Consider the following 17,299-nt stretch of genomic DNA (forward strand, 5'->3'; position numbering starts at 1 on the left):
TCCAAGGAGAAGGAAGTTCGTCCATCCTGTTAGTGCTTCTTAGATTTCTCAGAAATTATTTGACTGAGTAATGATTTTTTTTTTTGAATTTCCGGCTGATAAAAATATTACAAGTAATGATTGAGTAGCAGAAGTTCACTAATTATATGCAACCTTGAATAAAAAATGACATGCTTCATTAAGTAAAAAAATCCTTCATGCAGAGATAAATTCCTCATCAGTAACCAGAAGCACTCGGAGAAAACCATCAGATGTCTAGTCAGGAATAATCAGAAGCACCCAGTGAAAACCATCAAAATATTGTCAAGAATAATCAGGAGCACACGGAGAAATCCATCAAAATATTGTCAAGAATAATCAGGAGCACACGGAGAAATCCACCATAATACTGTCAAGAATAAACGGTAGCACACGGAGAAAACCGCCATAATATTGACAAGAATAATCGGAAGCACACGGAGAAAACCGCCACATGTTTTCTTTGATATCATAAAATTTCAGGAAAAATAATAATAAAAAATAAAAAAAATTAAAAAAATTAAAAAAATAAAATAAAAAATACATCAAATTCTGGCTTAAACTAGAACTATATCTTTGCTCAACAATGAGAAGTTCACAAGCTAGCAAAATCTGTTTATGTATTTTTTATTTTATTTTTTTAAATTTTTTATTAATTTTTTTTATTATTATTTTTTCCTGAAATTTTATGATATCAAAGAAAACTTGTGGCGGTTTTCTCCGTGTGCTTCCGATTATTCTTGTCAATATTATGGCGGTTTTCTCCGTGTGCTCCCGTTTATTCTTGACAGTATTATGGTGGATTTCTCCGTGTGCTCCTGATTATTCTTGACAATATTTTGATGGATTTCTCCGTGTGCTCCTGATTATTCTTGATAATATTTTGATGGTTTTCACTGGGTGCTTCTGATTATTCCTGACTAGACATCTGATGGTTTTCTCCGAGTGCTTCTGGTTACTGATGAGGAATTTATCTCTGCATGAAGGATTTTTTTACTTAATGAAGCATGTCATTTTTTATTCAAGGTTGCATATAATTAGTGAACTTCTGCTACTCAATCATTACTTGTAATATTTTTATCAGCCGGAAATTCAAAAAAAAATATCATTACTCAGTCAAATAATTTCTGAGAAATCTAAGAAGCACTAACAGGATGGACGAACTTCCTTCTCCTTGGAGTCTAGCGAAGCCATCGTTCTATTTCGATCGTTATTGAGCATCCCGCATCCCGCATAAAAGAACTAAATATTATTTACCTGCAAGTAACATGTGGCGACATCTGTTGTTGAAAAGCAGAACTACTTGCAAAAAGTACCTTTGAATGAGATAAATTAATTCTCGCTGATGAAATAATTAAAAAATTCTATTTAAGTAATATATCTAATTTAAAACTCTTAGTTTGCATCTGGCATTAGTCTCGGTAACTAATATGAATTCCGATTTAGGATCTGACGCTGTATCGAAACGTCATCACTGTAGATACTGTAGCAAGGTGTTTACCTTGAGAAAGAATGCTAAACGACATGAGAGAAGCGAGTGTAATTTGGGTCCTTGTCAAAAACCATTTCATTGCAGTCAGTGTCAGAAATCCTTTGGTAGAAGATATTACTTGGATAGACATTACAAGACCTGTACAATTAAGATGAATAAAGATAACGAAGACTGGGCTACAACATCGCGGAAGAGGAACGAAGGCGAAAAAGCTAATGCTAAAATTACTGATCTAGATCAAGATAATAATTTAAAATTTAAAACAAACGAAGGAAGTTGTAACCACATTAGAAATGAAAATATATTTACTCCAATATCTAGTCGTCTCCATGAAAATGAGAAAGATGGAGAACCATCTGAAGCTTACAAGGTCGAAGACTTTGATGAATCATCTGAAGCGTGCATGATTGAAGATTGTGGTGACACATCTGAGGCTGACATGATTGAGTACTGTACTGAAGCACCTAAAGCAGGCAAGATCGAAGACTGTGATGGCGGTCTGAGACCAAAACGATGGAAACGACGTAATAAAATAAATTATCCTGATAAAGTTTGTGGTGCTGACATGATTGAAGACTGTGGTGACACATCAGAAGCTGGCGTGAACGAAGACTGTGCTGACACATCTAAGGCTGACATGATTGAGTACTGTACTGAAGCACCTAAAGCAGGCAAGATCGAAGACTGTGATGGCGGTCTGAGACCAAAACGATGGAAACGACGTAATAAAATAAATTTTCCTGATCAAGTTTGTGGTGCTGACATGATTGAAGACTGTGGTGACACATCAGAAGCTGGCGTGAACGAAGACTGTGCTGACACATCTAAGGCTGACATGATTGAGTACTGTGCTGAAGCACCAAAAGCATGCAAGAGCAAAGACTGTGATGGTGGTTTGAGACGAAAACGATGGAAACGTCGTAATAAAATAAATTATCCTGATCAAGCTTGTGATAATCACTGGCACGATGACGAAAATGGCCTTGAGGTTGGTGTTAAAACGATAGACACCAGAGATAATAATATTTATTATAAACATGCAAGGATGATGAACGCAGCAGAAGAGTTTGATTATACCTCATGGGAAGATCCTAACATATTGGTTGACAGGCTACGACTACTACATGGATCGCTTTGTGCAGGAAACTATTCGAACATTAAAGAAATATCCTTCATACTCAAAGAACTGAGGGAAGCTGGCTACATACAATAATGGCTTAAATTAAATGTATGTGTATAAACTTGAAGATAAATTAATATATTTTCTTTCCAAATGGTATCTACCATTTATCGAAATATGATTTCTAAATAAAACTTATAACTTAAAGGTGCAAAATACGTTACCACTGCCAGTCAAAATGTATACTAATAAAGACATGTTAGTAACCATGACAATTTCGATAAGAAAAGTAATTGGAATCAGTTGGAATCAATTGAAGATGGAGCTCTTGGAACAATTGGAGCCTTTTGAAGCATTTGGAGCCTTTTGGAGCTGTTGGAGCCATTTGGAGCATTTGGAGCCATTTGGAGCATTTGGTGCTGTCAAGCATTTGGAGGCCGTTTGGAGCAATTGGAGCCTTTTGAAGCATTTGGAGCCGTTTGGAGCATTTGGAGCCATTTGGAGCTGTCAAGCATTTGGAGGCTGTCAAGCATTTGGAGGCCGTTTGGAGCATTTGGAGCCATTTGGAGCTGTGTTAAGCATTTGGTGGTTATTGGAGCATTTGGAGCCTTTTTTTGGAGCTGTTGGAGCATTTGGAGCCTTTTGAAGCATTTGGAGCCATTTGGAGCTGTCAAGCATTTGTAGGTTGTTGGAGCTGTTGGAGCCATTTGAAGGCCGTTTGGAGCATTTGGAGCCATTTGGAGCTAAGAAGTAGTCGATGCACGTCTATGCAGGGCTAAATGTTTATAAGATTGCTGCTGGCTTTCGCAAGTGATTCTGTAGTAGGATAGAAATTGTGTAATAAATATTATGTTTGTAAAAGACTTTGAGGTGTTTTATTTCTCGAACCTTACACTTTTCTGGTACTTTTTTAAAATTAAAGTTGATTTGTATCGGCCAGGGATCGAACCAAGGACCTTAGTCGATTTAATCAATCAGTATATAGATTACAAATTTATTTAATGAATTTTGAACTTTTTCACGAATCTCTAGCATTACAATTATGAATTTCCAATATGGTGGTCTTGATGTCTGATAGGATGATGGTAGTAGAGGATTTAAAGTCTCTTTAAGAATTTTGAACATGGTTTATTGAAATTATTATTTTTTATATAAAATTAAATGTTTTGCATCATTCAGGGATCGAACCAAGGACTGGAGCGAATCGAATCAATATGTAAGTTAATGAGTGATTTATTTAATGAATTTTGGATTTTTTCCCGCTTTTCTAGCTACATTATTACATGATTTCAAGATGGCGGTCGAATTTCAAGATGGCGGGGGCACCTCGGTAATAAATGATTACTGCACTGTAGCGGGTTAGAATAAAATTATCCAGATGGAAATGTACTCCATAATACAAGTACACACACAAGATGGAGTACTCTGGCAGATGGTAGCTCCTGGTAGCATGTACTGAACATAAAATGTCGGATCCATGATGGTCGACAAGGACAAAGTCAAATTTCAAGGACAAAGTCAAATTTCAATGTCACGGTCAAATTTCAAGGTCAAGGTCAAATTTCAAGGTCAAGGTCAAATTTCAAGGTCAAGGTCAAATTTCAAGGTCAAGGTCAAATTTCAAGGTCAAGGTCAAATTTCAAGGTCAAGGTCAAAGTTCAAGGTCAAAGTTCAAGGTCAAGGTCAAAGTTCAATGTCAACAGTTGAGGACAAAGGTATGGTGAACATAAAATTATACTACATGGTATCGGCACACTCTAGCAGATGAAAACAAGATGACGGTCTCCAGCGGATGAATACAAGATGGCGGACATGATGTCATACCAGTTGATGATATATACCTTGGTACTGGAGGTGGTAGATCAGTCTAGGTAGCTTTCATGGAGGAAGGATCAACCGTTTACTCTCGCCGGGAATCGAACCAAGGACGTACATCGATATAATCAAACAGAATTCAAATACGTTAATTTTTTGATGAATTTTGGAATTTTTTTCATTAAAATCGGATAATAAATAAAGATTTTCAAGATGGCGTCCAAATTTCAAGATGGCGGACATGACGTCATACTAGGTGAAGATATGTATACTTTGACATAAGTGGTGGGGGGTCAGTCTGCCTGCGTCCACTGAGAGGGAAGGATCGGTAGCCATTTTTAATTTTTTTTTGCACTCGTCGGGTTCGAACCGAGGACTCCGAACTCCGTGTCTAAAAAGTATGTTTTTTATAAATATTTTATTAAATTTATATTATTTAACTTTTTTTATAATTTTTTAAAAAAAAATTTCATTAAAACCGGATAATAAATAAAAAAGTTAAAGATGGCGGCCGTAACGGAAATTGCAACGGTGACGTCATCATCCAATATGGCGGACAACACAATGCCGGAATTTTCTAGAAAACAAAATGACGTCATCCAAGAAGGCGGATCCAAGATGGCTGCCGTGATCTAATTGTCCCGTTACGTTATGTCCCGTTACGCTGTGTCCCGTTACACTCATCCAAGATTGCCGCCGTGACGTCACAGATAGACGTGACGTCAGAGATGTGGCTCGGCACCAAGCACCACAGCCAGAAGCCGGTCGCAGGACCGGCTGTCATATACTACTGTCTTAGGTTTGCACCACGCGCGCAACGCGTTAGAAGACGACGTGAGAGGATGACCTTGCGAAAGGGTTGGTAACCTTCCAGGAAGGAGTTAGCAACGCAGCCTGCCTACGCCTCCTCTCCTCCTGCTGAGACTGCGCCCAGACGCGTGCTGGAGCCTCGGGCCCTCGCTGTGTTTATTCTGTGTTTTGAATGACTAGTCTGGAACCTATACTATTTTGAAATTCTTCATTTTTAAATATAAAATAAATATTTACGCCATTCCTCTACAAAGCTCTTGAAACTCTCAGTTTTTTTAATCACAATGGTGATAACGGTGCGAAGATTTATTTTGCATATGGATACCTGTCCGGCTGCCGGTCTGGATTCGAATGATTCAACCATGCGACTTCGAAATCTTCTTAAGAGGATAGGAAAAGTAGCAACGTGCATTACTGACGAAAATATAAATACAAAAATAGAATTTGAGCGACCTCAAAGAATACAACGGGGTTTGTTATGTCGTCTAAATATTTTCATTATGGTGACCTGAAGTACAGAAAAAGTAAAAAAAGACAATATTTACTTTTAAAATTTTTAACTTTCTTCATAAAAAATGGGCTTTAAAATAAAATTATATGGAAAGAAAAAATTCATTGTAAAGTTATAAAAATCACTTAAGTTAAACCTCTACAATAACCAAATAAAAGAAAGAAATTCATAACTATTTTCGTTTTCAATTTTTAAATTAATGTGAAAATAATTTAAAATTATTATTTTGTTAAAATATTTAGTAATTATATTGCTTTTTCTTTTATGATTTCAATAATTTTACAGTTATGTTTATTTCATAGATTGTATTTTTTGTAGGGTTTCACAAGCAATTGTTTTATTTTAAAAAAATTCGACTAAAAATAACAATACACTCTATTATTTCAGGAAATCCAGGTCTCCATAATGAAAAGATCTAGTCGCCCAGATTATATATATAGATAGATAAGTAGATATATAAGATGGATAGATAGATAGATAGATAGATAGATAGATAGATAGATAGATAGATAGATAGATAGATAGATAGTTTCTCAAAGATGTTTTTGGTCAGTTCGCCATATCTTCCTTACAACTTCAAAATTAATGATTTAATAACGTAAATAGACAATTTACATAAATTAATGTTTTGAATTAAATTATTATAAAAACATGTTTATAAAAGCCTTATTTCGGTCACAAGTCTACGCCATTTTTGAGATTGCCATAGCTATATAAATAATCTTACATGCATGACAGCTGTTGAAGCGAATTAACCGAAGTAAGTTCCACATACTTTTATAACTTAATTTGCAACATAACTTATTTAATTTTTTCATTACTTATTTATATAGAGTTTGCAATGTTACTTTATATTTATCTAAACCCCAATAACACTGATATTCTGTCTGCTGTTAGGCTATATATTATTTCTCTTAGGTGTTTCTTTGCCGTTACGCTAAATCTCCCATTGTACTTCATCAAAATGTATGATTTGCATTTACACAGCAACTTTGCTCATAGACTCCGCATTATATTCACAATTTATTATACAACTTTGTATTTCCAAATGATGAGGAAATAATTCCCAAGAAAAGTAGGCATAACAATGACCATTAATAAAGCACAAGGTCAGACGCTTTAAAGGGCAGGTTTATATTTCCCAGAACCTCTTTACCACATGGTTTTTTCACGAGTTCGTATATACAATGGTAGGCCTATTTATGTTTGTATCAGGCACATACAGCCAAAAAGTAAACGATTATCACATTATAACTTCTAACATTGTTATTGAAGAAGATTTTAACTGTAAGAAGTGTAAAAATAAATTTTCAATACGGCCAAAATCTGTTGGTACTATATTTTCAATACTTTGCATTAATAAATACTTGCATTTACATACTACCCCATTATTATATTACCATTCGATGTCTGATCAAGATAAAATGTTTTATTCGCACGGGTAAGTTATTTGTTTTTATATTCTCGTCATTCATCCTTACAGCTCCCGCACACTAGGCGACTAATCACACAAATGACATGGTCTGCATCCACCTTATAGTCGTAGCGACACGCCTGAGCCTGGCCGCCGCGGACAAGTGTGTGCTCTCTGAGTAGTTGCCACGCACTCTCAGGTCGCGGCGAACTGGCCACGGCAACTTGGCCGTCTAGTGCGGGAGCTGTTAAACTTTATATTTTAGGATTGGCATCCATGTTTTCTGGACCCGGCCACAGGCTGAAAGCAGTGATGTTGTTATCCATGCGGTGTCATTATTGACAGTTGAAATAACCATAAAGCCATTAATTATTATCTCCTTTAAACAGTTACTTTATGTGATTAAATACTACATATCTCAAAATAAATAAGCTACTTTAATACACGTGCTGTTCTGTTAAAACCAAAGTTAATACAATTGTTGATATCAATCACTTCACCACTTGATGCCGGGAACATAAAATGGGAACGTTTTAAAAACTGATCTCATCTAACTTACGTCAAGTACGTCACAAACCATCTCCCGAATGGTCTTTTGCTATAAAATACGTAAAGAAGCCGGCAAAAATGTGTTTAGTTCAAGTCCTACAAACGTTCATGGAAGTTACTTAGTTATATATTTGAGTTCATATTATTATGATACGCAAACACAAGTATCTATAGGTGTAATTTTGCAGAACTACACAGCGTTGTCTATGTCATTAACATTAAACTAGGTCAAAGTTATTCTGTTTATTTTACCAAGGCGTGAAAGTGAGAATTTCTCAAGAATATCTGAATAACTGTTTATTTATCCTTACATATACATTTATTATCTCAAAGGCGGCCATATTGTGTTTTCGCTACGTATGGCCACATGTGACACAACGCTAAGGCGGAAGAATACTTTGTGATCCTTACGGTGTTCCCGAGCCGTGATAAAACAGTCTGCGTTTGAACTTCACTGTGAGAAACGATAGCAACAATATTCACTGAAATACCATTTGCAAGTTTCATAAAAATTATAATTTGTCATCATTATAAAACTATTGCAAATATAGTGTTGTACGTTTTCTCGTAAAAATACATATTTATAATCAAATTCCCATGAACGTAATGAAACACGCAATAAAATATTTTCGGGGCGGTAAATTAATCTTAAGAAATATTTTGTTCAATAATAAACTTTTTCCCAAAAAATATATTTGTTTAATGAAACAACGTAGGTTACGTAAATTATTTTTATTTATGATCTAGGGATGAGCAGTATGATGGAGGAGGGGGGGGGGGGGAGGAAGCAAATTCCCAGAAGTATTAAAAAACATTGGTTAAGTCAAAGCGTTCAGAAGCATAAAAATTACTTTATTTGATGCCCCTGACTTTTTACTTACTGACATCGGCGATAAAGTAAACGTGTATAGACGGTTGCAGTGAATGTCCGAAAATATTCGTGTATGGACTGCACTACACGAATCTGAAATAACTAAGAAGGCAAAATTCGTTTGTTAAACAGCGTTTTATACATTCCAGGAAAACGCAGATTTCAGCTCTTGTATTCAAATGGTTGCAACTTTTATGTTTAACCGCATCCAGTAGGCTAAATTGAACAAGCTTAAAACGTCCACACACCATTTGGGTGTATATATACATATATATACATATGTATATATACATATGTATATATATATACATACATATGTATAACATATAAAACCACTGTTCGTACAACGTACAAGTCCTCGTTTACCACCAGAAAATGCAAGGCCCTCTGATAGCAGTGTAAATACCAACGTGTGTGTGAAGCTATAGGTCCGCACTTCACATGGGTATATTTATATCATATTAACACACTGTGCCTACAAATCCTCGTTTAACACCAGAATATTCAAGGTCCTCCGATTGCAGTGTAAATACCAACGTGTGTTTGAAGCCATAGGTCCGCACTTCATATGGGTATATTTATATCATATTAACACACTGTGCCTACAAGTCCTCGTTTAACACCAGAATATGCAAGGTCTTCTGATTGCAGTTTAAATACCAACGTGTGTTTGAAGCCATAGGTCCTCTTTTCATATGGGTATATTTATATCATCTAACACACTATACTTACAAGTTCTTCGTTTAACACCAGAAAATGCAATGTCTTCTGATTACAGTGTAAATGCCTTTGTGTGTTTGAAGCTATAGGTCCGCATTTCACATGGGTGTATATATATATATATATATATATATATATATATATGTATATATATATGTATATATATATATGTATGTGTGTATATATATATATATATATATATATATATATATATATATATATATATATATATATATATATATATGTATACATATTTGGTTTGGCACTGACTTTAAACCGATTAGTAGGTAGCACCTACCAATTATAATATTTTATTAAAATTATGGGTAATAATTATGTTTGGACAAGAACCGTCACATCGAAATTTATTGTATTGTTTATACAATTTTATTGTTTATACAATTACAATGTGAAAATTCATGTCAAAACATATTACCTATAATTTTAATAAAATATTATAATTGTAATTATTTATTTTTCTATTTCTAGTACCTATAGTATTTTGTTGTGTTTTTTTAGGTCCGTTTGGTTTTTTAAAAATATTATTTTTATGTTTTAATCTTCATGTTCGAAGGCTTAGGGTAATTATGACTTCCAAATAAAATTAAAAATACATATTTCTAATAATACATATTCCTACATATTCCTACTAAGAAGTTTATGAATTGAATGTAAGATAAAGGCTGTAAAGTAACGCGTAATAAAGAATTAATTGTTCATGTAGCACAGCTTACATGTATACGCCTGAAATGGCACCCAGTTAAGGTCCTCGGATCATGCGTCTGTGGCTTCGTAATGTGTGAAATGAGAGACGTCCACCACGTCCTCGCAACCAGCGTTAGACACTACGGAGATGTGTATTAGATGTGTGTAAACTCGAGCGAAATGTCCTCGTTTGGAGCGTTGAGAAACATGGGATACACACAGTGTGTAAAGGAGTGTAAGTGACAACGATACTAGCGCGACGTGGTGGTAACACACACACACTACATACTTCATTCTCTACGGTCTATCCGAGGACCTCAAAAAAAATTTAAAAATCATGTTTTCACACACTAGGTTGACAGAACAGCGTGAATCCGAGGTCTTTTAATCCGAGGACCTGGGGGAGGTCCTCGGATTGCCAAAGGTCCTCGGATCCACGCTGAAATATCATGCGCAAGTCCTCGGATGATATCCTAAGTCCACACACACACACACACACACACCCACACACACACCCACACACACACCCACCCCCCCCCCCCCACACACACACACACACACACACACACACACACACACACATATATGAAGGTAAGCATTACAACTGCATAGAAGTATAAATAACAAAAGCTAAATTCTTATTTTTTTTTCTTTTTGCTCTTTACAACTTGGCTAATTTAAATATGTTTACTCTCTGTGTGTGTTGTCTTAACATCCATATGAAATTTTGCTTGTTATTTTACCTGCGTTTAGTTTTTAAGATACATAAGTTTTAGACACCCAAAAAAAAATAACTTTTTAAACTTTATATCACATTATTGTGAAAGAGGACAAACTTGTAAGAAAAGTTAGGATTGGTTAATAGGCCGTGGATCTATAGATGGCTAGTTCATTTGGATTCAGTTTTGATTTGCCCATTACGACGGTAATTGCCGGCGGGACCATACTGGTCTCTCATAATTCTGTACTGCGTTAAAAAAAAGTTAACTGAAGGATTTAATTATATTTGTAATAAATATTTTGGAGGGACGAGCAACAGTGACGTAATGTAATAAATAATAAACAACTGGTCCTGGTATGTAAGTTGTGATCAACCATGTTTTGCTACGATCAATAAATCACAATTATGCTCAAAAATATTTTTTGTTTCAAAAACAAGTTACGGAAAAACTTTTAATAAATAATTATTCTTACTTCGAGTGAATAACCTCAAAAATTGTCTTCAGACTAATTGCAAAAAACATAAAATTTCTTCAAGTGTACCATGAACTGTAATCATTCTGGGCTGCCTAGATAGCCCGACTTGGAATGTAACAACCACTACTACATAAAAGTTACAGAAAACAATTTAAAACATTAGAAAATGAAACAGAAACCAACAAAATAAAACAAAAATCAATAGTAAACATTAGAAAACAATAGACCAAACAAAGAGCATTATAACAGATTCCAGCAAAAACTAACTAAATACAACTGATGACACTAGAAAACAACAAAAAAAAACCATATGCCTTACAACAATAACAAAAAAAATCAAAATCACTAGAACACTTAGAACCTAAAAAAACCTTGCAAAAAAAATACCATAAACCAATTGAAAAAATTAGAATACACAGTAACCAATAGAATGCCTTACAACAGAAACCAACATATAAAATAGAAAAAAAGAAAAAACCAGATCCTAACAGAGTGACTTACAACAGAAACCGACAAAAACTAACAGAATACATAGGAAAATACTACAAAACAACAAACCCCAAAAGAGTATTTTACAACAGAAGCCACAAAAAAACAACAGAATAGAAAAGATAACACTAGAAAACTACAGACCCCAACATGGCCCTAAAAACATAAACCTATAAAAAAAAAGAATACAATGAAAAACACTACAAAAAAACCAACCCCAAATGAACCAAAACAGTGAAAAACAAAAAAATTAAACAGTATACTGTGAAAACCATTAGAAAACTATATACCCCAAAAGAAAGCCTTTAAACAGAAAAAAATACAGAAAACAACAGAAAAACCCTGAAATATAACTTCAATAGAAGGCCTTGCAACATAAAAAAAATTGTGAAGTAATAGAAAATAGAAACATAAAAAATTGCCAGAATATAATGGAAAACACTAAATACAACATACCGCAACATAAGCAACAGAGGCAAACACACTGAACATGGCCGAATCCTCACCACTGGTAAGCCACCAAGCCACAGTCCCATAAGACACAACATTGTGCCATAACATACCAAGTAACACTACTAGAGTGTGACCTACCTTAGTCACCAGCCCCGCAGCAACAGTTACGCCCGCCACGCGCAGCATGAAGCGCCCCAGCTCCTTGATGTCACGGTACAGCTCCATGCAGATGGGACGTGACGTGGTCAGCTGCACAACCGCACTCGAGTTCCTGGTGAGACAGCGCGGGCGTCGCTTCACCACCTCCCCGCTGCTGCGGTGCAGCTGGGCCACCAGCTTCACTATCACCGCCGGCTCCACCAGAGACTGGTGGTGCAGCACAACCTGACAACAGACAACCCACCAGCTTCACTAACACCGCCGGCTACACCAGAGACTGGTGGTGCAGCACAACCTGACAACAGACAACCCACCAGCTTCACTATCACCGCCGGCTACACCAGAGAATGGTGGTGCAGCACAACCTGACAACAGACTACCCACCAGCTTCACTATCACCGCCGGCTACACCAGAGACTGGTGGTGCAGCACAACCTGACAACAGACAACCCACCAGCTTCACTATCACCGCCGGCTCCACCAGAGACTGGTGGTGCAGCACAACCTGACAACAGACAACCCACCAGCTTCACTATCACCGCCGGCTACACCAGAGACTGGTGGTGCAGCACAACCTGACAACAGACAACCCACCAGCTTCACTATCACCGCCGGCTACACCAGAGACTGGTGGTGCAGCACAACCTGACAACAGACAACCCACCAGCTTCACTATCACCGCCGGCTACACCAGAGACTGGTGGTGCAGCACAACCTGACAACAGACAACCCACCAGCTTCACTATCACCGCCGGCTCCACCAGAGACTGGTGGTGCAGCACAACCTGACAACAGACAACCCACCAGCTTCACTATCACCGCCGGCTACACCAGAGACTGGTGGTGCAGCACAACCTGACAACAGACAACCCACCAGCTTCACTATCACCGCCGGCTACACCAGAGACTGGTGGTGCAGCACAACCTGACAACAGACAACCCACCAGCTTCACTATCACCGCCGGCTACACCAGAGACTGGTGGTGCAGCACAACCTGACAACAGACAACCCACCAGATTCACTATCACCGCCGGCTACACCAGAGACTGGTGGTGCAGCACAACCTGACAACAGACAACCCACCAGCTTCACTATCACCGCCGGCTACACCAGAGAATGGTGGTGCAGCACAACCTGACAACAGACTACCCACCAGCTTCACTATCACCGCCGGCTACACCAGAGACTGGTGGTGCAGCACAACCTGACAACAGACAACCCACCAGCTTCACTATCACCGCCGGCTACACCAGAGACTGGTGGTGCAGCACAACCTGACAACAGACAACCCACCAGCTTCACTATCACCGCCGGCTCCACCAGAGACTGGTGGTGCAGCACAACCTGACAACAGACAACCCACCAGCTTCACTATCACCGCCGGCTACACCAGAGACTGGTGGTGCAGCACAACCTGACAACAGACTACCCACCAGCTTCACTATACCCGCCGGCTCCACCAGAGACTGGTGGTGCAGCACAACCTGACAACAGACAACCCACCAGCTTCACTATCACCGCCGGCTCCACCAGAGACTGGTGGTGCAGCACAACCTGACAACAGACAACCCACCAGCTTCACTATCACCGCCGGCTACACCAGAGACTGGTGGTGCAGCACAACCTGACAACAGACAACCCACCAGCTTCACTATCACCGCCGGCTACACCAGAGACTGGTGGTGCAGCACAACCTGACAACAGACAACCCACCAGCTTCACTATCACCGCCGGCTACACCAGAGACTGGTGGTCCAGCACAACCTGACAACAGACAACCCACCAGCTTCACTATCACCGCCGGCTACACCAGAGACTGGTGGTGCAGCACAACCTGACAACAGACAACCCACCAGCTTCACTATCACCGCCGGCTACACCAGAGACTGGTGGTGCAGCACAACCTGACAACAGACAACCCACCAGCTTCACTATCACCGCCGGCTACACCAGAGACTGGTGGTGCAGCACAACCTGACAACAGACAACCCACCAGCTTCACTATCACCGCCGGCTCCACCAGAGACTGGTGGTGCAGCACAACCTGACAACAGACTACCCACCAGGCTCTAGTTACTGGTAAGACAGTGAAGACTTAAACTGGCAGTTATAAACTAGCCCGCTTTAACTCTTTAAAAAAGCCTGATCTTGTTCTTCACCCCACACTAACTCTACTCCTTTTATTTTTTTAACATGTTAGGGGTGCATACAGATTCGTATAGTCTGGGATAAATCTACTAAAGTAGCCTAGCATGTCTAGTAAAAGCATTCTCCCTTTATATTTATGGGCTGGGGGAATTTATTTACTACAGGGTCTAATTTCTGCGGATCCATTTACATTTTTTCCTCCCCTATAGTGGAGCCTAAGAAATTTATTTGTCTACAGGCCGAGCACACTTTCTCCGGGTTAACGGTAAAACCTGCCTCCCTTAATGTTTGCAAAACCAAACGCAAATGTTGAAGATGCTCATCTAACAAGTCTGACACACGCTGGTGTCGCCTAGAAAACTTTAAACAAACTAGTACTGATACTCCCACAAAATGTTTCCCACAATTCTCCACGAACATTAGGCCTCAAAGTTTACCCCAAAGGGTACCCTTTGCCATTCATAACACTCCCAGGGGTGACAAAACCAGAGTAGTGTTGGGTATGCCTTTCCAAGGCACCATGATGAAATGCTGCATTCTAACCCAGCTACACTTAAATATGAAATGGAAATCCGATTTTTGGTAAAAATTAATCTATCCAAATATTATCTTTCAGCAAGTGATAATCCAATACGATTCTGTCTGAATTTACCTGGCTCATCATTTTTACCCAAATATACTAGAAAAGTATATACTGAATTGTAATGTCAAATAATTCCCTCTTCAACTAAACCCAGGTTAATATCTTTAAATGCCTGGATATTAAGGGAAGCACTCTGATATGGCACACATTTATCACGCCTATCGTCAAGAAGCTCAATCCTATAAGGAGCCAAGTCACACTTATCTACTCTAGTCATGATCACATCGTACTCATTAATTAATTCCTGAATTCTTTCGATTTCCAAATTGCTTAACCTTTTCCTACTACCCTCAATACCTCAATACCTGCACATATAACCTTCTTTTTCCATTTTTAGTTTTTCAGCCCCAACCAAACTTTCAGTTCAAATAAAATATTCAATCTCCTCTGTTTACAATTAATTACAGATTTCATATCGCCCAAAAAAATCAATTTCCAGGATAACTTTGCTGATTCAGTTAGGAACCATCCACAAAACTTTACCCCACAATAATTTATCAACTTTAAGATGTAACCGGATGGTCAAAATGGTTTATCTTATTTTACCACCAGAAAATTCTACTATTATCGGTTCCCCAATTTTTAAAACTTTTTTTATTAATCACTTATTTTTCTTGACTAATCCACACAAAAATTTTTACTTACAAATATTTTAGCTACACCAGTGTCAACTAATGCCTTAACCTACTCACTATACATATTCACGTTCATGTGTAAGTTGTTTACCTTATGCTAACTGATGCCGATGCATCCCTCATCCGTACACTAAATTGAGATTTCTAGGATGCAACACTTGCATCCACTGATGCGTCCCTACATCCATTAACTTCGGAATCGTGTTCTATTTTGTTTGTATGTAAGTTAATTTTTTTTTGGCATAAGATTTGTTTAAAATGTTATAGGCATGATAACTCAAATAGAGACAAATGAAAACGTTACTAAAAATTACCGAAAGGCGAGATTTAACCTATAGATGTATTTAATGCTCATTTTAAGTATTTTTAATATTTTGTAATTTGTAACAAACTTTTTATTTTGATTGCTCACATATATAACCACTATGCTACATTATTTTTTTTATTAATTTGTCATTTTTATTTACATTTGGCTGAATATTCGTAGATATCACTACTGAAAATGGCTACGTACACATGAGTATGACCAATTGTCAACAGGTGGTGCTAGCAGTACATAAAAGTATTTGGATACTGTTATATCTTTATTATATGACGTTGTAGTCACTGTTACAAAATACATCAATATGACACCATCTTACATCATGCACTTTCTAACTGTCATGGGTGCCAACTACCACACCCATAACACCTCCCCCTTTTTCATCACCTCAGGTTTCCTTATACATGTTACATGTTACCCTTCATACATTTGTTTCACTTTGACCCTCCTACCACTCCTGGTCACGTAATGGTCTTTGCTTCTGCTGTCTGGCAAGTCCCTACCGTTGTTTATTCCTGGATCATCACTTGTTACCCTCTCACTGTCATTATTAAATCCCTTAAAACCTTCTATGTCTGTATCAGTACTTCTTCTTCCACCCTGCACTGTAGGACTTGTTTGACCTCCTTCATCAATTTCTTGGTATGGCACCCAATCTATCTGTCTGTTTCCTCTGAACCGTGAAGGGCGCAAATGACACGTGTTTCTTCGGACCACTCTGCCACTCCTGTCTTTCCTGATGAGGTATGACCGTGGTTCACGGCTTCGTGAGATAACTACAGCTGGCTCCCAGACACTGTCACTTTCTATCTTCGTGACTACCCGCTCGCCTTCCTGAAATTTGACGTCTTTCTTCTGAGCTGACCTGTTGTAGTACTGCTTGAACTTAGCCTGCCTGGCTTGCAAGGCTTCATAGATCCCCTCTTGAACAACTGGTTGCAACATGGCTGTGGTTATGGGCATGGTGGTTCTAACACATCTACTGAATAAGATTTGTGCTGGAGATGCCTGCAGCCCAGTGATAGGGGTGTTATTATACTCACGCAGGAGGTCCCTGTGGTCAGTACCTTCTGATTTGCTCTTGCGTAGGATCTGTTTACTGATTCCCACAGCTTTTTCTGCCATCCCATTGCTTCGATGGTAGTGTGGACTACAAGTAGTTAGTGTGATGCCATATTTTTTGTAATACTGCTGGCACTCATAAGATTTGAAGGGTACATTATCTGA

At 38.1% G+C, this 17,299-nt stretch overlaps 1 protein-coding gene across 2 annotated transcripts in view; it reads right to left on the bottom strand.

Moving 5' to 3' along the window:
* The window catches only part of LOC134533652 (protein HBS1), a 257,049-nt gene that overhangs the window by 15,032 nt on the left and 224,718 nt on the right, over positions 1-17,299 (bottom strand). For both annotated transcript variants that reach the window (XM_063371189.1, XM_063371188.1), the window contains exon 12: positions 12,303-12,548. In XM_063371189.1, the coding sequence (XP_063227259.1) occupies positions 12,303-12,548 (246 nt within the window). The remainder of the gene's footprint in view (positions 1-12,302; positions 12,549-17,299) is intronic.

This window comes from Bacillus rossius, chromosome 7, assembly GCF_032445375.1.
Source record: "Bacillus rossius redtenbacheri isolate Brsri chromosome 7, Brsri_v3, whole genome shotgun sequence".
Taxonomy (NCBI): Eukaryota; Metazoa; Arthropoda; class Insecta; order Phasmatodea; family Bacillidae; genus Bacillus; species Bacillus rossius.